Source organism: Mesoplodon bidens (genome assembly GCF_964165515.1).
Source record: "Mesoplodon bidens genome assembly, chromosome: 15".
Classification (NCBI taxonomy): Eukaryota; Metazoa; Chordata; class Mammalia; order Artiodactyla; family Ziphiidae; genus Mesoplodon; species Mesoplodon bidens.
In genome coordinates, this window is record NC_138171.1 from 45,765,831 (window position 1) to 45,789,605 (window position 23,775).

Sequence of the window (23,775 nt, forward strand, 5' to 3'; positions counted from 1 at the left end):
TTGTTTTTGTGGTTTTCCCCATTTTTTTCTTGTGATTGATTTCTAGTTTCATACCACTGTAGTTGGAGAAGATTCTTGATATGATTTAAATCTTCTTGAATTTATTGAGACTTGTTTTGTGACCTAACATGTGATTTATCCTGGAGAATGTTCCATGTGCACTTGAGAAGAATGTATGTTCTGCTGCTTTTGGATGGAATATTTGGTATATATCTGTTCATCCGATCTGCTATAATGTGTTGCTTAAGTCTGATGTTTCCTTATCAATTTTCTGTCTGGATGATTTATCCATTGAGGTAAGCAGGGTGTTAAAGTCCCCTACTATTACTGTATTGCTTTCAATTTCTCTAAGTCCATCAATATTTGCTTTATATACTTCGGTGCTCCTATGTTGGGTGCATATACATTTATAAATGTTATAACTTCTTGTTGCATTGACTCCTTTATCATTATGTAATGTCCTTCTTTGTCTTTTATTATAGTCTTGTTTTCAAGTCTATTTTGTCTGATATAAGAATAGCTACTCCAGCTTTCTTTTCATTTCACTTGCATGGAATATCTTTTTCTATCCCTTCACTTTCAGTCAGCATGTGTCCTTACTTCTGAAATGAGCTTCTTGTAGGCAGCATATAGATGAGTGTTTTTTTCTTTTAATCCATTAAGCCACTTTCTGTCTTTTGATTAGTGAATTTAGCCCATTTAAAGTAATTATTGGTAAGTAGGTAATTACTGCCATTTTGTGAATTGTTTTTTGGCTGTTTTTGTAGTTCTTCTCTGTTCCTTTCTTTTTCTTTTCTCATTTTCCTTATGTTTTGGTGACTTTCTTTAGTGCTATATTTAGATTCCTTTCTCATTTTCTTTTGTGTATTTACTGTGAGTTTTTTCCTTGTGGTTACCATGAGGATCACACATGCCATCCCAGGTAAGCTGCAGTCTGTTTTAAGTTGGTAGCAACTTAAATTTGAACACATTCCAAAGCTTTGTCTTTCTACTCCCCCTCCACACATTTTATACTTTGATGACAAGTACTACATCTTTTTATTTTATGTATCCCTTAACAAACTATTGTAATTTTAGTTAATTTTTAACATTTTTGCCTTTTAACCTTCAAGCTTGCTTTATAATTGATTTTTTAAATAGATAAATAAACACATTTATTTATCTATCTATTTATCTATCTATCTATCTATCTATTTATTTATTTTTGGCTGTGTTGGGTCTCTGTTGCTGCGTGCAGGCTTTCTGTAGTTGTGGCAAGCGGGGGCTACTCTTTGTTGCGGTGCATGGGCTTCCCATTGTGGTGGCTTCTCTTTGTTGCAGAGTACAGACCCTAGAGCATGTGGGCTTCAGTAGTTGTGGCATGTGGGCTCAGCAGTTGTGGCTCATGGGCTCTAGAGCACAGGCTCAGTAGTTGTGGCATGCGGGCTCTAGAGCGCAGGCTCAGTATTTGTGGTGCACAGACTTAGTTGCTCCACGGCATGTGGAATCTTCCCAGATCAGGGCTTGAACCCGTGTCCCCTGCATTGGCAGGCAGATTCTTAACCACTGCACCACCAGGGAAGTTGTGCTTTATGACTGATTGATCCACTACTTTTATTATATATTTACCTTTGCCACTAAGATTTTTACATTTGTATGTTTTCATATTATTAATTAGTGTCATTTAGTTTAAAGGAGTCACTTTAACGTTTCTTGTACAGCCAGTTTAGTGGTGATAAACTCCTTCAGCTTTTGCTTACCTGGGAAACTCTTAATCTCTCCTTCAATTCTGAATGATAAACTCGCTGGGCAGAGAATTCTCACTGGAAGTTTTTTTCTTTCAGCATTTGGAATATGTCATGCCATTCCCTTCTGGCCTGTAAAGTTTATGCTGAAAAAAAATCTGCTGACAGCCTTAAAGGGATTTCCTTGCATGTCACAAGTTGCTTTTCTCTTGCTGCTTTTAGGATTCTCTTTTTATCCTTAACTTTTACCATTTTAATTATAATGTGTCTTGGTGGGTGTCTCTTTGGGTTCATCTTATTCAGAACTCTCTGGGCTTCCTGGATGTCTGTTTCCTTCCCCAGGGAAATTTTCAGCCACTATTTCTTCAAATAATTTTTCTTGCCCTTTCTCTCTTCTCCTTCTGGGAGCCTATAATATGAATGTTATTCTGCTTGATGTCCCAAAGATCCCTTAAAATATCTTTATTTTTTTAAAATTCTTTTTTCATTATGCTGTTCTGTCTGGGTGAGTTCCATTGCTTTGTCTTCCAGCTTGCTGATTTGTTTTTCTACCTCATCCAATCTGCTGTTGAACCCCTCTAGTGTATTTCTCAGTTCAGTTATAATTTGTGTGATACTTTCTATTTCTTTGTTGTTCTCGCCATGTTTGTCCATTCTTCTCCCAAGTTCTATGAGCATAATTTGACCATTATTTTGAGCTTTTTATCAGGTAGATTGATTATCTCTGTTTTGTTTAGTTCTTTTTCTGTGGTTCTGTCTTGTTCTTTTGATAGGAATATATTCCTCTGTTTCCTCATTTTGCCTAATTTTCTGTGTTTGTTTCTATATATTAAGTAAATCAGCTACCTCTCTTGGTCTTGAAGGAGTGGCCTTATGTAGGAGATGTCCTATGGGGCTCAGAAATGCAATCATGCCTGGCCACCAGAGCCAGGTCCTCAAGCAGTGTCCCCTTATGGGTTGCGTGCACCCTCTTACTGTAGCAGGGTCGTGGATGCTGCTGCCATGCATTGGTGGGCAGGGCTGGCCCCTGGAAAGATTGCAGTGCTGGCCACAATGGCTGATGGGTTCTAGTGGACAGGGTTATCACATAGTCAGCTGTGAGGCCTGGCTGAGGTGCAGGGGTGGGTGGGGCTCTAAATGGGGTGTGTCAACTGGTGCTAACAGACTAGAGGGAGAATTTCAAAATGGCACCCACCAGCATTGGAATCAGCAAGGTAGCCTGAGACTGGAAAAACGGCTCCCTCCAGTTTCTCAGTCCCCAGGGAGCATCCCAACTCATTCCTGCCTCTTCAGCAGATGCTTCAAGATTAGTATGTGGATCCCATTCACCTACGGTCCATGCACTTTTCAGTCTGGTGTTTTTTTGCTGGTTTTCAGGTGGAGTGAGTGTGAGTGTGCCCTTTAAAAGCTAGCTTTCCATTCTCTGCAGTTCTATAGTTTTGAGTGTATTCCCCATTGGTTTGCAAAGCCAGATGTTTTGGGGCCTCATCTCTCTTGTGCAGGATCTAAGGACTGGGGTGCCTGACGTGAAGCTCAAATCCCTCAATCCCCAGGGAAAGTAACTGTACCTGGGTAATCCCTCCCATCTGTGGACTGTCACACCTGGGGTGTGGTTTTTTTCCTTGATGAGATCATCTCTCTGCCTCTCTTATCTGCCTTGATGCTGCCCTTTTACCCTTTCTTGTGGAGACTCTGTTCATCCAGTTTTCAGGTCCTTTTCAGAGGGAATTAGTCTACATGTAGCTGTACTTTTGTTGTGTCCATGTGAGGAGCTGAGTTCAGGATCTTCCTATGCCACCATCTTGAACCTCCCATCTCACCCTGCTTTCTTACCTCACATTTTCTTTATCTGTAAAATGGGACTGGTATGAGGATTAAATGAACCCGTTTGAGTAACGTGCCCAAATGATAGCCTGGCTTACTGCAAACATGCCATGCATCTAGCCATTGCGGTTCCTTCTTTCCATCATTTCTCCCACACTGCAGAAGACCCACCATGAGTCAGGCACCTGGGTCCTGGGGACCCCAACACAAATAAGATGCAGTCCCTGCCCCCAAAGAGCTTCTCGGTTCTGTTCTCCTACTCTTCTCTTCTCCCTGATACCCAGTCTCAGGGTTAAGTCTTGGTGGGGGTGGGCAGCAGAATCTGTAAGGCTGGGGAGCCAGAGGGGAAGCTCTGCCTGGGAGAAGGGAGCCAGCTGCTCACCATGGAAAGGCACTCAAGAGTCTGAGGGACTTGCTCTGCCCTAAGTAACATTAAGGGTCTGAGAGAAGCCACAAACTCTTCACATTTCTATGTGTAAACTCTGGCTAAATGCAGGCCTTTGGGGTCTGTCCAGTAGACAGTAATAGTGCAGATACTAATGTAATTCACTAAAAATATATACATTGGCTTCACATACAGATACACCAAGAGGCAGAGTCACCGAATGGGAGTGACGATGACAATGATGATGATAACAATAATAATAATAATAAATAGCAGCAGCTAACATCTGTTGGGTGCTCTATGTCCCAGGCACAGTGCCAAATACTGCACATGTAGGATCTCATTTGATCCTCCCAGCCCCTCGTGAGTTGGATATTACTGGTGTCCTTATAAACGAGGAAATTGAGGCTCAGGGGGATTTCAGAACTTGCCCACGGTGTGGGTTGGCAGTGGGGAACCAGGATACATGCCCAGTCAGTTTGACTCCAGGGCTTCTGCTCCTGTGTGGTAGGGGGTGGGGATAAACTCAGAGGATCTAGAGGTGAGCCTTGCCTTGGTAGGTCCAGGAGCTCTGTGGGCAAGAAAGGATGTAGAAGCTAGTGTTGAAATCATGGCCACCACTTCTGGAGCACCTTCCACGTGCCAGGCTCTGGCTATCAACTCATTTGAAGCTATCAACTCATTCATTTTGCACAACACTGTGGGGCATGGGGGTTCATTCCCATTTCACAGATGAAGATGCTGAGGCTCAGAAAGTGGAAATGCCCAGCTCTGTAGGACCCAGTCTAGAGGTCCCAGACCTATAAGTAGCAGAGCTTGAATTCAAATGGTTTGGCTCCTTGTTGCTATGCTACACTCCATCCCAGTAACCAAATCTGAGGGCAAATACTCAGAAACCCAGCCGTTGGCACCTCCTTTCAGATCTCTTAGAGATAATCTACTGCGAAGTTCACAAAGCAGGTGAATCCTGCTAGCAGATGTATATATATATATTTTTGACCCACACAGTGGTTTAAAAATAATCTCCATCAGTTGCCAATGTTAAAAAACAAGAATATTCTACAATTTTGATTTCTCTTGATAAAAGGAAAAGGGAGATCTGGCATACTGGTCTTGTATTCCCGAATACCATAGTCCTCACCATTCCCTATAGTCCTTCCAACCCCCAGGCAAGAATTGATTGCTATTTTTCATCACACTTGTATTATTTTTTCTAATGGTATGGTTAAGAAGAAGTGAAGTTCTTAGAGACCAACGTCTCTATCGGAGGTGGGATAACAGTCTAGATTGGAAAAGCCATGTTTTGCAAGAAAAATGGACAAAGGAACATATCTTGGAGGTAATGACAAATATACCTATGAGTTTAACATGCAAAGTGTGCCTTGCCCTTTTCACTCATTGCTGCCACCCCTGTGGCCCCTGAGACAGGGAATTTGTGACCCTTAGTTGAGAAGAACCCACTTGCTTTGCAGATGAGGAAACAGGTCCAGGGAGCAAAATGGCTTCATGCCAATCAGTGGCCCTGGGCTCAGGTAAGATGGCCCCGAGTCAGACTGTTTCCCAAGCTTACCTCTGCTGTCTGGCTGGCCATCACCATGACTGTTGTTGAGGGCATCCTTCCTCAGGCCCCTCCTCCCACTAGCAGGGTGCTCCCTGTGGGAGGGTTGGTTAAAGATGTCGAAGTCATCACCGCAGACTCTGGGGGTCGCTCTCTGAGCTCTCTCGCTGGCAGTGACATTCCAGCTGCTTGCCCGCCCTTGCTCACGCCTGGGGCCTTTATCTCCAGCCTCGGTCTCTCCAGGCCCCTCACGGATGATATCTGCTGATGGAAGCCTGCCTCTCCAGTCCAGCGGCTTCTCCGGACTCAGCCAGAGGGGTTTTGACTTCGGGCCTCCCTGCTTCCTGCCTTTCCCTGTGGGAGAAGGTTGTAACCAGGATGGGGTTTTCCCTGGAGGCTCAGAGACTTTTCTGCCCATAAGGTTTTCCAGCTGTTGGATCAGCGAGAGCTCCTGGTCAAGAGGAGGAGGGCATTCCTCAGGGGAGGAGTGGGGAGGGACACTGGGCATGCCACCTGGCGAGGATGGTGCGGCTAAAAAGCTGCACTCTTCCTCTAACTTGGACAAATTGTCTTCCATGCAGTCAGGAGGATTCATCCTTCCACCAAATAAATTTCCTTGTGAAGAAACCTTCACATCCTCTGCTGCTCCAGCTGGCTGCGAGTCACTGGCACCGAGCTCCTCGTCCCCATCGGTGCTGTTCCTCTTGCGGGCACCTTTGCTTTCTTCTGAGTGGGCAGCAACGCTGTTTTCCATTCTCTCATTTTGCAGGCCCACCAGGATGCTCTGTGGGGCCTCGTCACCTCCTTTGTCTAAGTTGCCATCAAAGATGAGTTTTTTGTTGACATAAAGCTTCACGTTTTTGGCCCCAATGTCAAGATCCTGAAAACACAAAATTTCACGAAATGAAGATGCGTGGCATAGGACTGATGTATCAGAATTTGAAGGGAGCAGATGAAAAAGACAAATGTGGGACGCTGGAAACGTGAGCTTCCTGAGACTACAGCACTGGGGCTGTTAAATCAGACTCCTTTTCATTTTGGCACAAAGGGTTACATATGTTATAAACCAAAGGATTTTCACAAAGAGGCGGCCTCCATGGCCATCTTCATCATCATTACCTCCTGCTGGGACACATGTAATAGCGTGCTAATTGGTCTCCCTGCTTCCTGTCTCTTGCTCCTCCGACCTCAGCTTCACATTGTCACCTGTGTTAGTTTTCTACAAAAGCAGATCTGGCCCAGTCACATCCCTTTGTGAAATTCTTCATGTTTTTTTCACTGCCTATAGCAGGGTTCTTTAAAGTATGGTTCCTGGGCCTCCTGTGTCAGAAAAGCTTGGCAGGCACATAAAATGCAGATGCCCTAGGTTCCATGGGTGCCATATTTTGGGGGCCCTGAGAGCAGAGCCTGAGACAAGGATTTGAGTGCAGGTAGCTTATCAGCAGGTGCTCCTAAGAGGGAGAGTCAGGTAGGGCAGGTGAAAACCCAAAAAGGTTTTGGGGCTAGTCACTGCTGTGGGGAACCGGGGCTCCATCCAGCTGGGACACTGTGAGGGACCGGCAGAATGCATCTCAGAAGTGTCCCTACAAAGGCGGGAGGCTGGGTGTTTATCCACTGACTCCCTTCCCTGCTGTTGATGGATGCCCCTGGGGACACTGACTCCCCGCCATGACCACAGGCTAAGCCCTCTAGAGGCTTTGGCAAAAGGACCCAAGCAGAAAGGCTTAGAGCCTGGAAGCACTGGAAGTGGTGCCCAGTCAGCACGCCTGGGACTGTCCCAGCACAGCTGTGGCCACAAGTGGAGGGGAGCCCAGAGGATGCGGTGTGAGCGCTGCACTTGTGTGGAGAACACCAGACCCATGAGATGAATTCCGAACCCCTCAGCATGACATACGGTAACCTTCACAAAAGGGTCCCTGCTAGCCTTCTGTCTCCTCCTTTCCCAGCACATGTGCCCCGTATCAGGCAGGTATTCAACGCTTCTTGGGTCATACTTAAAATTAGGGGGCTTCCCTGGTGGCGCAGTGGTTAAGAATCCGCCTGCCAATGCAGGGGACACGGGTTCGAGCCCTGGTCTGGGAAGATCCCACATGCCATGGAGCAACTAAGCCCGTGCACCACAACTACTGAGCCCTCATGCCACAACTGCTGAAGCCTGTGCGCCTAGAGCCCATGTTCCGCAACAAGAGAAGCCACTGCAATGAGAAGCCCTCGCACCACAATGAAGAGAAGCCTCCACTTGCTGCAACTAGAGAAAGCCCACGCACAGCAAAGAAGACCCAACGCAGCCAAAAAAAAAAAAAAGAAAAGAAAAAAAAATCAAATAACACCTCCTCCTGCTACTGCCTTATTTGGCCATACCTCTTTACACAAAAACATTTTTAATAAACAGCTTTCTCGAGGAATATAATACATACCTCATACAGTAAACTGTACATGTTTAAAGCATACAACTTAATGGATAAAGAAGATGTGGTGTGTGTGTATATATATATATATATATATATATATATATATATATATATATATATACACACACAATGGATATTACTCAGCCATAAAAAAAGCATGAAATAATGCCATTTGCAGCAACATGCATGGACCTAGAGATGATCATACTAAGTCAAGTAAGACAGAGAAAGACAAATATCATGTGACATTGCTTATATGTGGAATCTAAAAAAAAGATACAAATGAACTTATTTACAAAACAGAAATAGACCCACATTCATAGAAAATAAATTTATGGTTACCAAAGGGGAAAGGAAGGGATAAATTAGGAGTTTGGGATTAGCAGATACACACTCCTAAGTATAAAATAGATAACCAACAAGGATCTACTTATAGCACAGGGAACTATATTCAATATTTTGTGATAACCTTCTCAGTGAAAAGAGTCTGCAAAGGATATATATATACACACACACACACACACACACATATATATATAACTATATATAACTGAATCACTGTGCTATACACCTGAAACTAACACAACATTGTAAATCAACTATACTTCAATAAAAAAAAAACATACTGCTTCATAAGTTTTAACACATATACACCCATGATCAAGGTAATGAACACACCTATCACACACAAGGTTTCCTCATACCCCTATGTAATCCCTGCCACCCTATCTTCTTCCCCCACCCCAAGCCAACCACCCATCAGCCTTCTGTCACCATAGATTACTCTGCATTTTCTAGAATTTTTCTATAAAAGGCATCACACACTATGAACTCTTTGGGGCCTGGCTTCTTTCACTCGGCATAATAACTCTGAGATTCATCCATGTTGTGTCAATGAGTAGTTTTATTCCTTCTTATTGCTGGGGTGCCCCACAATCTGTTTGTCCACCTTTACAGCAAACTCTAAGAGTCACAGTCATAGCTGCACCTCCTGCCCACTGGCCTTTGCCTCCTCCTCTACACGAACCCACCCTGCCAAGGGTGCCAGAAACTGGGTCACAGAACTTCCCTGTTTGCCTGGACGATTCTGACTTATTCCCGTTGCCCTGGTCTATCACTCATAGAGCCTTCTTTTCACTCCAAAGGGTGCCCTGGTTTGGACAATCAGCTTTAGGGTCCAGCAGGGTATCAGACCCACCAGGAAGTTCTCCGTTCTCAGGTAGGCTGTCCTCCTGCCCCCTGCTCTCACCGCAGCCCAGGCTCCCCGCTGTTGCTCCTCTTCAGCTGGGCCTTGACCAGTTGGGCTGGTCCCCGGCCTCCCGATTTTCCTGCACCCTCTCACCAGGGGGTCCCACTCAGGCCCAGGGCCCTAACTATCATTCTCTCATTGGTGACTCCTGACTATTTAATTTTACTTTATTATTGAAGTATAGGTGATTTACTATGTTGTTTCAGTTTCAGATGTACAGCAAAGTGATTCCGTTTTATATATGTGTGTGTATATATATATTCTTTTCCATACTCTTTTCCATTATGTTTTTTCTTTAAATAAATTTTATTTATTTATTTATACTTTTGGCTGCATTGGGTCTTTGTTGCTGTGCGTGGGCTTTCTCTAGCTGTGGCGAGCGGGGGTTACTCTTCGTTGTGGTGCGCGGGCCTCTCATTGCGGTGGCTTCTCTTTGTTGCGGAGCACGGGCTCTAGGCGCGCAGGCTTCAGTAGTTGTGGCACGTGGGTTGAGTAGTTGTGGCTCACGGTCTCTAGAGCGCAGGCTCAGTAGTTGTGGCGCACGGGCTTAGCTGCTCCGTGGCATGTGGGATCTTCCTGGACCAGGGATCGAACCCGTGTCCCCTGCATTGGCAGGTGGATTCTTAACCCCTGTGTCACCAGGGAAGTCCCTTCCATTATGTTTTACTGCAAGATATTGAATATAGTTCTTTGTGCTATATAGTAGGTCTTTGTTGTTCATCTATTTTATATATAGTAGTTTGTATCTGCTAATTCCCAACTCCTAATTTATCCTTCCCCACCCCCTTTCCCCTTCGGTAACCATAAGTTTGTTTTCTATGTCTGTGAGTCTGTTTCTATTTTGTGAATAAGTTCATTTGTATCAGTTTTTAGATTCCACATATAAGTGATATATGATATTTGTCTTTGTGTGATTTACTTCACTTAGTATGATAATCTCTAGGTCCATCCATGCTGCTGCAAATGGAATTATTTTTGTCCTTTTTTATGGCTGAGTAGTATTCCATTGTGTATATGTACCACATCTTCTTTATCCATTCGTTTGTCAGTGGACATTTAGGTTGCTTCCATGTCTTGGCTATTGTGAATAATGCCAATGAACACCGGATTCCTGACTATTTTAATCTCCAGTCCTGACCTCTCCATCCAGCCCACAGTGACCACGTGACCTCTCTTCTTGGATATCTAACAGGCGTCTCAACCTTAACAGGCCCCAAACAGAATGATCAACCCACTCTTCCCAAACCTTGTCTTCTTTCATCTCAAAAGTGGTTCCGCCGTTCAGCCAGCTGCCCCAAACCTAGGAGTCCTTGAGTCTTCTTTCTGTCTCACTCACACATCCAATCCATCAGAAGCCCTGCAGCTCTACCTCCAAAACCCCTCTGGAATCTGACCTCTTCTCCCTGAATGGCGGCCGCCTCCTAGCCCGGGCCACAGTCATCTCTCCTGGAGACAACAACCGTATCCTCCTAAGTGCTCTCTGCGTTTCCACTCTGCACCGTCACCCACCCACCCCCACCCCACCCCGGCACACACACTTCGTTTCCAGCAGCCAGTCTTTCTTAAAAAACAACTTAAATCAGGGAATTCTGTGGCGATCCAGTGGTTAGGACTCTGCGCTTCCACAGCAGGGGACCCGGGTTCAATCCCTGCTCAGGGAACTGGGATCCCACAAGCCGCACGGTGCTGCCAGAAAAAACCAAACCAAACCAAAACAACTTAAATCAGATCACGGCAGGCCCCTGCTTAAAACCACCCAGTGGGGCTTCCCTGGTGGCGCAGTGGTTGAGAGTCCGCCTGCCGATGCAGGGGACACGGGTTCGTGCCCCTGTCCGGGAAGATCCCACGTACTGCAGAGCGGCTGGGCCCGTGAGCCATGGCCACTGAGCCTGAACGCAGCAGGAGAGGCCACAACAGTGAAAGGTCCGCGTACCACAAAAAAAAAAAACCAAAAAAACAAAAAAACAAAAAACACCCAATGGTTTCCTACTACGCGGAGAATAAATTCCAGCTCCCTTCAGTGGTCAATGTGGCCTGCGTGATCTGGTCCTGTGACGACCTCTCTCTCCCCTCTCCTTCTGCTTCCAACACACCGCTCTGCTTGCTGCTCTGTGACCCCAGGGAGCTCCTGCCCACCTTGGGACCTGGGCACCTGCCTGGAATGTTCTGCTCCAGAAACCTGCAAGGCTGGCACCTCCTTGTCTTCAGAGAGATGTGGCTGCTCTCCCTAGAGCAGCCCCCACCCCATCCAGTCACCTCTCTAGCCCATGGCCCTGTTTTCTTTCCTTCTGGTCTCTGAAATGGTCTTATTTATCAGCTTTCTAACTTATTTATTGTCTCCCCCACTCAAAGTTAAGCTCCAAGACAGCAGAGACCCTACTAATCTCGTCCAAGGGCGCCACAAGTGCCTGGCACATAGCTGCTGCTCAGTAATCCCTTTGGAATTATAAGTGAATAAACACAGGTATTTTTCTCCCCGGGGAACACTGTTCTCTAACAATCTTCAGAGAAGAAACCTGATCAGAAAAATGGTAGCCTGTTGGTTTCAACCCCAGACCATTTTCCATCTTGCTTTGGCTTCTGATCTGCTCTTGGGATACAAGATCTGAGATCCCAGAGGTGTCCATCTATACTTATTTCCCCCTGCCTTAGCCCTCCTGAAAGCCAGGCAATGACGCTCCAACTAACTTCCTAGTTCACTAAGTTATTGCTACGAAGGTTTCCGTAGCAATTTAGGATGAGAAACGTCAAGCCCGTGTTACACCACAGGAACCCAGCTTCAATCGTCCAATTGCAGGATGGCAGGCTACTATTTGCCGCCTGTCAGTTCTCAAAGCCCTCTTTTACATGTTTATACGGATGTGTTCTCTGTTTAGCGGAAGCGCAGCGCAAGTGTGTGCTGTGAATTAATCAGGAAATAGCTGTTTGAGAAGGACAGCCTGGGCAGCTTTCAATGACTAGTCCTGCAAAATTTCCGCCATGGAAACATCTGGTGAGACAGACACGCTCTCACTGAAAGAGGCGGTGGGGTGGGGAGGAGACCTTTCAGTCCGCATAGTCATCACATGGGCATCCTGGCTTCCGTAAGGAGATGCCTGGTTTCCACAATGGGCTCCTTGACCGTCCGTGAACGGTCTAGAGCCCCGACTGACCTCAGCTCTCTCCAAGAAGCCTGGCTGAGTGGGGACAGAGAGGGGAGCAGGCTGGGGCAGGGGTGTGACCTCTCATGCCCCTAGGATCAGGCAGGTAGGAGAGAGAAGAGGGTTAGGGTGGAAACCACAGGGAGTGGTGGGGGTCATGGGGAGCTGAGAGGTTCATGCCCCCTACCTGATGGTGTTTAAACCTGCCAAGTTTCCAACACCCTGCAGACCAAACAAGCCGTATCTGTGGGTGGATTTGGTCCAAGCATCATCAGAGTGGGATCCCCGGTGGGAAACGGTAGGGAGTCACTTCTCTGGGGATTCTATGTGCTAAAAAAAGAAAAAAAAAAAGCTGCATGCATTGGCCCATGCTGTCTTTGGAACAACTCCCCAAGGTCTTGGGCATTAGGGCCCATCTGACAGATGAAGAAACTGAGCCTCAGCATTCTCTGAGGTCACACAGCTGGTGCACAGGGAGCCACTCTGGCTGACACCCTGAAGTCCTATTGCCACCTCCCTTTGGGTCAAGCCAGACCTGGAGAGGGCCTCCGTCTTGGCCGTGCTAGCCTGGCCACCTGCTCTGGGTGGAATCCTGAGTCCCCACTTCTATTTCTTAATTAGTCCCCATGGACCAACTATCTCGTACTCCCATCCTAGCTCTCTCCTCACTCCCTAGAGGCAGTCATTGTGGGCACCGGTGGGGAGCATATGTACGTATGCTTGTGTCCTTCCAGACTTTTCCTACGTATTTACGTACATATTGATGCAACTGCCATCACACCTCAAGAGTGTGGTCCAAAGCTATGTGAGACACATGTCTGCTCCGTGGAGAAGACGGGGTCGAGATTTTGCAGGTCTGTACTACTTGGTATCCCTCTGTAAAGCTCTGCATGAGGGGTGCCTTTGGGAATAGATCCAAGGGAAAATCCTTTCACTCCTAAACAACCAACCTGCTTCCTCCTTCCAGCAAGAGGGCTCTAGTCCTGGCTGTTTCCTCCTTTGCCTCAGCTTCCAGGAAATCGAGGTGAAACTCCATGCTGCTGACGACCGTACCCTGAGAACCATGTGTGTGTGTGTGTGGGGGGGGGGGTACTTGCTTCCTCGGTGCTCCTATTTTCTTCCTCGTTTAACTGGAGTTATTGCTATGCCTTTTGTTGATGCCGTCTCAAACCCCTTTTGCAGTGGATTTTCAAAAGGACACTTTGAAATTCTGTGGCTGCCATGTGGTCAATGCGAGCACCTTCTCTAGTCCAAAGAAGGACTTTATCCTTTTTTCCAGTTGACGAGGACCAGTCACGTTGAGACTGTAATGCATTTTAAACACAACAACATTAATATTATTTTGATCTAAGTAATTGAAGTGACTCGATAAGGCCACCTTCCTCCCTGGTCCTGGGGTCAAATGACATGTCTCTTCCAATGAGCACATGAATTGCTCAGCAAAGATTGATGGCGGCCCGGGTCCATCACGACAACAACCCAAGCAGAGCGGGGGGCTCCTGTGCTCACAAAACACTTTCCCTAGAGACCAACAACTGCCCTCAGCACAGGCGAAAAAGCCTGAAGGAAATCATCTGGAGCAAAGCATTGGCCAAGCCTACGTGCCGGATGCCAGGGAGCGTCCATTAAAGCAAACCCTTCCTCGGCGTGGGTGACAATTGGAGTCGAACCAGCTGTGTGTCGCTGGACCTCATTCATGCACAGCCTGAGGGGGCCCACACTCTAGGGGTTCTGTCACCAGCTGGGCACCCACGCTGGCTCCACTGCACCTGGAGAACATGGGCTGCCGTCCCTTACTGCTCTCTTTGCCGGGAAGTGCTGGGTCCACAACAGGAGGGGCCGAGGGGCTGTGGGTGATTGGGAGGCTTATCAAGCACGGGCGACTTCGGGGAGTGAGCTGTGGCTGCCCAGAGAGCTGCCATGTAGGCTTCGGGACCTGGCTCAGGAGCTGAAGACCCCTCCGGGAAGCCCCTGGCTCTCCCGATCTGCCCCTCCCGACCTGCCCCTCCCCGCCTCCTCGGGTTGAGTCGAGGGTCCTCCTCTAGGCTCTCACAGCTGGGCTTGCGACTGGACCCTTGCGCCTACTACCTCGTGGCCCCATGTGCTCACCGGTCTTCAGCGGATGGAGACCTTCAAGGATGGGGGACAGGCCTATCCCCATCCATCTTGAGGCCTAGCTCTGGGAACTAAACCTGCTCTTTGCACCTGAACTTGAATGCTTTATTGAGAGGAGATCTCAATGACCTTTCATATGTCCCTCGGGAGGAAGAGCAATGAAAACCCTTCTTTGTGATATAGCCACTTGAAGAAGATGGGGGGGACATGTGACATTTAACAAGCTACATTTAACCTGTTACATGCCAGGCTGGGGGCCAACGACTCTGACCTCCCGGTATCACAGACTCAGAGGACAAAGGACGGGGATGGGACCTGACAGACGGGGCCACTAACCGGAGGACCTACAGCTGGATCTGGGCTGGTTTGGCCCATAGTTAAAAATTTCAAAACCAGCCGATAATATCTTAAAACTGAGAGCTTTCACAGCACAGTGTGCCTTTTTGGCCTCTCCTGAAGATTTAGGCCATCTGGCAGGACGGGGCCAGGGCAGAGTGATGGCTGCCCTAGGCAGGGCCCGGCTTGCCAGGGACCACAGTTACTCTCTATTGAAAGGCGGGACCAGGTGGTGGGCACCAGATTGCCTGGTAGTCATGTGACTACCAGCAAGTTCTTCTGCTTCTCTGGGCCTCAGCTTCCCCATCTGTAGGATGGAGCTGATCACCACAGTATCAATCTCATAGGACTGCTGTACGGAATAAACGAGCTCATACGTGTAAAGTGCTTTCAATGCTGACTGGCACATAATACATACTCAAGAAATGCAAGCCGCCATCATTGTCTTGTACCCAATCTACTGCCTGGATGGAAGTACCTGCTGAGGCTGGCTGCTCAGGGCTAGCGTGGCTGGAGACTCCCTGCTCCCCTAAGTCCTGGTGCAGCAGTTCCCTGTTCCTGGAAGAGGCTGGCAGCAGGCACAGGAGAACCCCATCCACTCCAGAGTGGAGCCTAGCATTACTCTTGCTGACTTAGGTCAAGATTCCCCTCAAGATGGGATTGACATATACACACGACTATATACAAAACAGATAACCAGCAAGGACCTTCTGTATAGCACAGGGAACTCTACTCAGTATTTTGCAATAACCTATAAGGGAAAAGAATCTGAAAAGGAATATATATATATATATATATATATATGTGTGTGTATATATGTATATACATAACATATATATGCATACATATATATAACTGAATCACTGTGCTGTACACCGGAAACTAACATGATATTGTAAATCGACTATATTTCAATAAAAAATAAATTAAAAAAAAAAAAGATTCCCCTCGATCTGGGCTCAGGCCCCAGCAGGCAATTCTCGCAATTTTATTCAACCCAACACATACCACATGGGGGCCTTTCAGGATCCTGGCCTGTGTGAGACACAAAAGATGACAGCAGGTCTCCTCCCCTTAAGGAGTTCACAAAAGTATGAATAATTAGGTGTCACAGACTCAAATGCTTGCAGCACCACAGACGTGAGCGGCACGGGGATGCTGGTGAGCTGGGGAACGCACACCTGCAAGTCCAGAGGCTGCAGGGGTCACTGGGCTCCAGCCGGTGGACGCCACAGAGGGAATATAGCCAGTTCATCAAAAGCCAACTTCCCAATGCTGTCAAATGTTTCACAAGCTGTACAACATCGTGAGTGCCAAACGGAATACGCCTGCAGGATAGATTTGGCTGGGGGCACCCGTTTGGGATACCAAAGGCTCAGGAAACTGAGGGATACCCTAGGGAAGTACATGACTTGGTGACTGGAAGGGGTGGCTGAGACCACCAGAAGGGGCCTGGGGCAGGCTAAGGGTGTGCAGGAGGCTGGTGGGTGAAGCAGAACCTTGATGTTTCCAAAGGCAGGGTTTGTAATGAGACCGACTAGGTATTCCAGGTGCTGGGAAGGGCAGGAGCAAAGGCACAGAAGAGAGGAATTTCCTAGGGACCAGAGGGGATGAAAGTTGCATAAGGATGGAAGAGCCAGAGAGCCAGTTTTGGGGTCTGAGAATGGAGAAGGTCACCAGTGCACATGCACACAGGGCCTGGGCAAGCATGGCAAATGGGAGAGGTGGTGTGGTGTCAGGACAACTGTGCCACTGTGTCGGGGACACAAGTAGGAGTGGTGGGGACTGTGGTGCCATGACTCAGCTCCGCCAAAGCTTCCAGGAGTAGATGTGACCTCGTGTCACCAGATCGTCTAGTTTCTCAATAAAAGTCAAAAATCCCTATTTTGCATGGAATCCCTTCCAATTTTTAAATGTTGGCAATTAATTAAAGAACTTTGAAAACACGCTGTGAGCCAGCTGCAATCTGTGAGCTGCCTTTGGTCAGTTGGGGCATAGCCTCTTCCCAGGATGCCCCGGCAGCACGAGCTGGCCGGGGACTGTGGCCTCTCCCCTGAGGCATTCTGCAGTGGCGAGGCCCTTGGCTCATCTCCCGCCACTGTCCCAGCCCCACTGAACTGTGGTTTGCCATTATCCCCCTGGGCCCTCCTGCCTGGGTGAGAGCTCGCAGAGGCAGACAGCGTGTCTGATTCCTGGCCCCAGCAAAACGCCTGAGTGTGGGGCGATCGATAACGGCTCTGCTGATGAGACGCAGGGACCGAGCAGATGAGTGAGCGGAGCGGGGAGGTGGTGGGGGCAGCGGGCAGCAGGGGAAGGGGGAGCTGGACTTGGAAGGAGACAGGTTTGGGCAGTGGAAACGGTAGGACTTAGGGATGACTGGCAGTGAGGGGCAAAGCGGGGAGCGGAGGATTCATAGGTGGGAGTCGGGCGCTGCTGCAGACAGTAAGAGGAAGCGGAGCCGGGACTGGGGCCGAGGGGCCTGGGGGTGGGGATACCAAGTTGGGGTGTCGGTGCAAGGCCGGGCGGATATGCCGAAGAAAAGTATCTCATGGCTAGGAGCGAAGCTTGGTTCAGAAATTAAGCCTTGGGGAAGGTTTAGTGAATAAATTCAACAGCATGTGATTTCTGCATTCTTAGAGGAAAAGAAAAAGGACCTAGTTTGGCTATCGTTTTCTACTTTTCCTGGTGATGTTCCCTTCTTTTGGAGACAGCACCTCAATTTTTCATCAGGAATCCACCCTTCCCTCGACCTGACTTCATGTGGATAATGTGGGCCTCACCCCAGGTTGCAACCCAGGCCTGGCCAGTGGGGCCTCAGTCGGGGACTTTCTTGAGGAGAGTCTCTTTCTGCAAGGAGTGCTGAAATCAAGAGCGATGTCATCAGGGACCACCACTTGGAACCTGAGGATGACGCCAACACAGAGGAAAGCAGAGATATGTGATGGAGGGAGGCAGCTTCCTGATGGCATCCTGTGAACTCCTGGATCCTGCCATGCCTGAAGCCAGCAAACTCTTACTCTCCTGTAACATGGGCCAAAGAACACTTTTTTGTCCTTAAGCCGGATTTAATTGGGTTTTCTTGTCCTTTGTTACCAAGAGAATCCTGGCTGATACATTAGCGCTGGGAAATTTAATCAAAAGATTCAGCTACTAAATCAGTCCTGGCCAAGGCAGGCAGGAGATGGGGAGCCCTACCGCCTAGGGGGTCTGGGATTTATCTTGCTGTCCTAGGCTGGCCCCTGCACATGGGTGAGCAGTTCTCCCTACTTAGACATCTGTCTGGTCCCAGATGCAGCCTGTCCCCTGGTCTGTACAGAACAGGATATCGGCCTCAGCTTCTACCCTGGTTTTGCATCTGTGTTCTCATCCCTGGTGGGGGTACAGTATGGATCTGAATTCCAACCTTCTGGTTGGAGCCTGAATACCTCGTTGAGTCCCCTCTCTCAAGGCAGAATTCTCTCCTCACCTCTCCTTCCCCTGCTGGCTGGGGGTCTGCTTCAAACCTGAGTCTCCTGGGACTCTCAAGATGATCACACCTGTATCTTCCCCAGCGTGGACTCTGCACATAGATTTCAGATCCTGCAGCCCACCTACAAGAGAGCACCCTCTGGTGACAGGCAATGGCCTAGACCAAGCCGGAGGTCAACACCTAAGGAAGGCTCTTGTGCGCCTGGGTTAGTGCCTTTCCCACCAGCTGCCCTGTTAAGATGCCATCATGATCTCCAGGCCCAAGGGTGCACAGACCCCACCATACGGCAGAGCCATCAGGCTACACTGACTCAGCTGCCCAAATGAAGGTCACATCTTTGACTTCAAAGCCATTGCCATGTTTGGCCTCAGTTTGTATCCTGATCCAAACAAATCAACTATTAAAAAAATAGGGCTTCCCTGGTGGCGCAGTGGTTGAGAGTCCGCCTGCCGATGCAGGGGACCGGGGTTCGTGCCCCGGTCCGGGAAGGTCCCACATGCCGCGGAGCGGCTGGGCCCGTGAGCCATGGCCGCTGAGCCTGTGCGTCCGGAGCCTGTGCTCCGCAACGGGAGAGGCCACAACAGTGAGAGGCCCGCGTACCGCAAAAAAAATACATAAATAAAATAAAAAAAATAATAATAATAATTGGGGGGCAATCAAGGATATCTGAATATGGACTGGGTATTACAGCATAATAATTAATTATTGTCAGGTATGATAGTGGCATTGGGATTATATAAAAACAAACTCCTTATCTGTTAGAGATGCATACAAAAAATTTATGAGTGAAATGATAGGATAGCTACAATTTATTTTTAAATGTTAGGGGAAGAGATGGAACAAAAATGGCAGAATGTAGATAATTAATGAAGCTGGTGAAAGGTACGTAGGTCGTTATTGAACTAATCTCTTCACTTGCATTCATTTGAAAGTCCACCCCTGCCCGCCCCCCTGCCAAAAAAAGAGGCCTTTCTGAAAATACAAATACTGCCCTGGGATGAATTGAATCTACCCATGGTGCACTCCAGAGGCACTGTGACCCTCATCCAAGCCACCAAGCTAGACTATGCTAAGAGCCTCCTCTTGGGGCTCCCTCTTCCCTCTGATCCCTTCTCCAAACAGCAGCCTGAGTGATCTTTTAAATTCCTCAGTCAGATTGTATCACCCTTTGCCCAAAACCCTTCAATAATGATACTAAGAGCTGACCTTTGTAGAGTGCTCACAAAGGCCAGGAATCATTCTGAGCACTTCATACGTATTAACCGAACAATAATCACCCCATTTTCCAGATGAGGAAATCGAGGCATAGAGGCATAGAGTAACACGCCCAAGGTCACATGGCTAGGAAGAGGAGGAGCCAGGGTTTGCCTCAGCTGGGCTGGCTCTGACCATCCTCTTATTCTGCCTGCAAACCAGTAAGGCCCACACGACCTGGTTCCCACCTACCCCTGGGACCTCCCCTTACCCTCTCCTCTGTTCACCAGCTCAGTCTCTGCCTAAACTGGTTGTTCCTGCCTCCCCTCTTGCTGTGCCCCCTGCTGGGAACTCTCTTCCCACTGATGTTAGCATGGCTGCTCCTTCTCCACATCCAGGTCGGGGGAGGCCTTTGATCACCTGTCCAGAGCAGCCCTGCCTCTTTCTCCTCCTGCCTCTCTCCCGTTGCCTGATTTTATCGCCTTCAGAACACTTAGCATTACTTGAAATGACACTATTCACTTGTGCCCTTTTTTTTTTTGGTCCCTTCCTCATGAGAAGTGACAGGGCTGCATGAACAGGACCTTGTCTATTTGTTCAACATGGTTCCCTGAGCACCAAGACCCTTATGGTCCGATATGTAGTCACCAGCCACATGTGGACAATTATATTAATATTAAAATGAAATAAATTGTAAAATGCGGTCTCTCAGTTACAGGAGCCACAATTCAAGTTCTCAGTGGCCACCTGGGGCTAGTGACTACTGCCCTAGACAGGGAAGATAGAGCATGTTAATATCATCAGAAGTTCTATTGGGCAGTCCTGGCCTGGATCACCATGACAAGTCACAGAAATATACCACTGGAGTTTGGGATTGACATGTACACACTGCTATTTTAAAAATGGATAACCCACAGGGACCTGCTGTATAGCACAGGGAACTCTGCTCAATATTACATAACAACCTAAATGGGAAAAGAATTTGAAAAAGAATAGTTATATGTATATGTATAACTGAATCACTTTGCTGTATACCTGAAACTATCACAACGTTGTTAATCAACTATACTCCAATATAAAATAAAAAGTTAAAAAAAAAAAGAAAAGAAATACACCCCTGGGGAAATCTAACATTAATTAATTAATTAATTCAAGAACTACTTAGTGAGCACCATTTCCATGCATAAAATATATCACTGGATCCTGCCTCACTTGCTGTTGTAACCAGGCTGGAGGTGGCATCTGCATGGTGATGCTGCAGGTGAAAATGGTGATGGAATGGTGCCACGTAGATGATGAATGTGCTTATTATAAACGAAAACAGATGGACCGTGGCGAGCAGCTGAAAGCCCACTTTTTGGATGGGTTATTACATCCTAGAGGAGGGAGACCATTGATTCCTTCCTCCTAGCAGATGTCGCTCTGCAGGGGAAGCAATGTCGAGAAAAACCGCAGGGAAACCCACAGCCCCCGTGTTCCCGCCCCACCTCCGGCCCGTACTCCTCACGAGCTGGGCCAGTCATTTAATCTGGGGAAACATCACAAAATGTGACAAACATATTATCGCGTCCTCCTCCTGAGCCCAAGACAGGCATCGCTGATCAATCACACACCCTTTCCTGGATGAACCAGAAGGAAAGCTCTAAATCCTTCTCAAGACAGCACTCCAGGCAGCCATTTCCAAGCAGAGTTGGCAAAAGAGACGCAGCTATCTGTCCCATAGGATCTCTTTATCCTAAGCCCCAGCTTCTTTATCTACAACATGGGGCCCGACAACATCCACCTTGTAGGACGGTTGGGAGGTTAATTGAGATGATTCATTTGTTCAGTTATTTGTTCAGGCATCAAATGTTTACGGAGCACTCAGTGGGGGCTTCATGCCTGCCTGATGCATGCAGCATTGGGTAAACGGCAGCTGTGATGAGTACCCACATCTGCGGGCCGCCCTGTGTGCCTGCGTGGACGGATGCTAGCCTCCGTGTCCTTACCCTGCCCGGAAGTCCTCTCCTCCGGGCCGGTTCACGCTTACCGCATCACCTAACGTGGCAGCAGATTTTCCAATAAGAGACTCCTTTTCTTCTAGCACCTTCTTTTCTTATGCTCTAAACAAGCCTTGGTTGGATCAGCGCCTCACATTGAACTTTGCTTCCTTGAATTCCCAGACACAAAACACTGTCTTAACAAGCCGTGTCTACTGGGCTGAGCTATATTTCCAATAAACTCTCATTTTATCTCCTCTAAAACACACAGTAATAGCATTCTCTGGAAGAATATTAAATGAAAACAACCTGCAGCTGCATTTGTTTGTGCTTTCTGTCCCCGGAAAATTCTGTCAACAGATAGATGTGCGTTACATAAGTGGTGGCCCTGTCAGGGACTGCGGTCCTCCACACACTCCTCTGTGTAGAAACACCTCAAGTCTCTAATCCCCGTAGCCGGCTGCTCCCCAAAGCGCCCGCAACAGCAATGACGCCCTGATGTCCTGCTCCTTTTCTATTCTCAGCACACAGGGAAGGCCGAGTGCAGGTTAAAGAAGAAAGGCAGGCCTCAGCCAAAAGGGGCGAAGCTTATCTTCTTTGTAATATAGCACATAAAATCTGCCTTTCTTGGCCTGAGCAATATAGTTGATGACAGGGCCGAGCTACAGGGCATGGGCTTGGGCAGCCAGCGCCATTTCATTAACCATTCCAGAAGATGCTGGTGACCGCCTGCCAGGAAGTGCCGGGCGAACTGGAGAAGGAGAGGACCCAGCCCTAGATGCTGGGAACGCGCTGCAGCTACATGGGGCCGGGGCTGCATCCGGGGCCTAGAGGACAGCCCCTGCGCACACCCCGGGCAGGGGAGGCTGACACGCCCACAGGAACTTTCTCATTTGTTCCAATAGTTTGGACTTTTTCTCAAATTTAAACTTTAGGCATTTGTTTGAAAAAAAAATCAAAACACAGAAATCAGAGAATGCTTTTTGTTACTTCTCTGGGGCAGCATCGTGTGTGAACAGAGCCGGCTGGGACCGCGTCTGCCATGTTAGCCTCCAGATCCCCAGAGCCCAGCAGATGGTTATTTGGAAGCTGGAGAGACGGCTGGGTGAGTGGGTGGGCGGAGAACCAGCCAGAAGAGGTACAGGAGGGGAGGACGGCCAGGTGGGAGGAGGCATGGAGTCTCCTGGTTGAGCCCCAGCTGGCCTCTAACCTTCGGTATGACCTTGGGCAAGCATCCTAACCCCTCCTACTCTCAGTCTCTCATCTGGATCTCAAGAAGGATGAGACAATTGCTTATGGGCTCTTGGGGGAATGAACTCATTCATTCATTCGACAACCATGTATTTCTACTTGGAACAGAGCAGTGGTGGAGATGACTCAGGCCCTGCTCCCAAGAGGCCCACAGTGTGATGGGGGGGCAAGTGCCCATCCTGGTACAGGGGCGATAGAACCAGTTCATGAGGTCCAGAAGTGCACAAGGGTCAGGGGGTCAGGCGAGCATCCTGGAGAAAGGGAAGTCTGGGTTTCCCAGGAATACGAGGCAGAGGCAAACATTTTGAGATGAGCGAGATGGGAGGGGCCAGGGACTAAAGATGCGCCTACCAGGGAGGGCGGTGGAGAGCCACGAGCAGCTGGCACTCTGGAGGGTGGCGTGGTCAAGGGGCGGGTGCCGAGAGAGAAGCAGGCTTGACGCACAGGGATTAGGGGCCCTCTGTCCTGGATTCTCTGGATCAAGGGGAGCCTTTGAGGGCTTGAAACAGTAGAGTCGTGATAAGACCTCCCAGTGGCTACTGGAGACAGACCGGAGGCTTGGGCCTGGGGTCAGGGAGAGCAATTAGGAGGCTGTACTCTTCCACACCTCCACGCCTTTGCCCGCGAAGCTCCCTCCACCTGGAGAGGCTTTCTCTTTTCTGTCCAGCCCAGTGCTTCTCTTTTCACTAGAGCTCAGGTATGTGCTCTTTCAAGTACCTTCCCTGACCTCTCCCAGCCTGAGGCAGGCTCCCTCCTCCAGGCTCCAGCGGCAGCAGACTGGGAAAGGCTAGCTCCAGCCCAAAGATGAGTTTGGTTTGAACTGTATGGTGGCTTCAAAAGAAGTGAAACTAGCTACTGACATCTGCAAACAGAATAGCTCATCTCAAAATCCAGATTCCCAGCTCTCAGGGAACGTTCAGAAGATCTAGCAGCACTGGCTGGCATTGCTCCGTATCAATCATTAGTTAAAGCTGAAAAACGCCCTGCCCTTTACCTGGGCCACGTGCCTGCCAGTCTGCCACGTTCCCCACCAGGCCCTAGCGTCTCTCTAACAACATTGAGGCCGAGGATTGGTTCCCATTTATCATCTCGCTTGTACGATTGCTTCCCTTATAGCAGATTAGAAAGGAAAGTAGAACA

General features: G+C 48.3%; 1 protein-coding gene across 3 annotated transcripts in view; it reads right to left on the reverse strand.

The window, feature by feature from the left end:
- Positions 1-23,775, reverse strand: part of KATNIP (katanin interacting protein) — a 195,069-nt gene that overhangs the window by 37,406 nt on the left and 133,888 nt on the right. For all 3 annotated transcript variants that reach the window (XM_081256320.1, XM_081256319.1, XM_081256321.1), the window contains one exon: positions 5,504-6,371. In XM_081256320.1, coding sequence (XP_081112446.1) covers positions 5,504-6,371 — 868 coding nt within the window. The remainder of the gene's footprint in view (positions 1-5,503; positions 6,372-23,775) is intronic.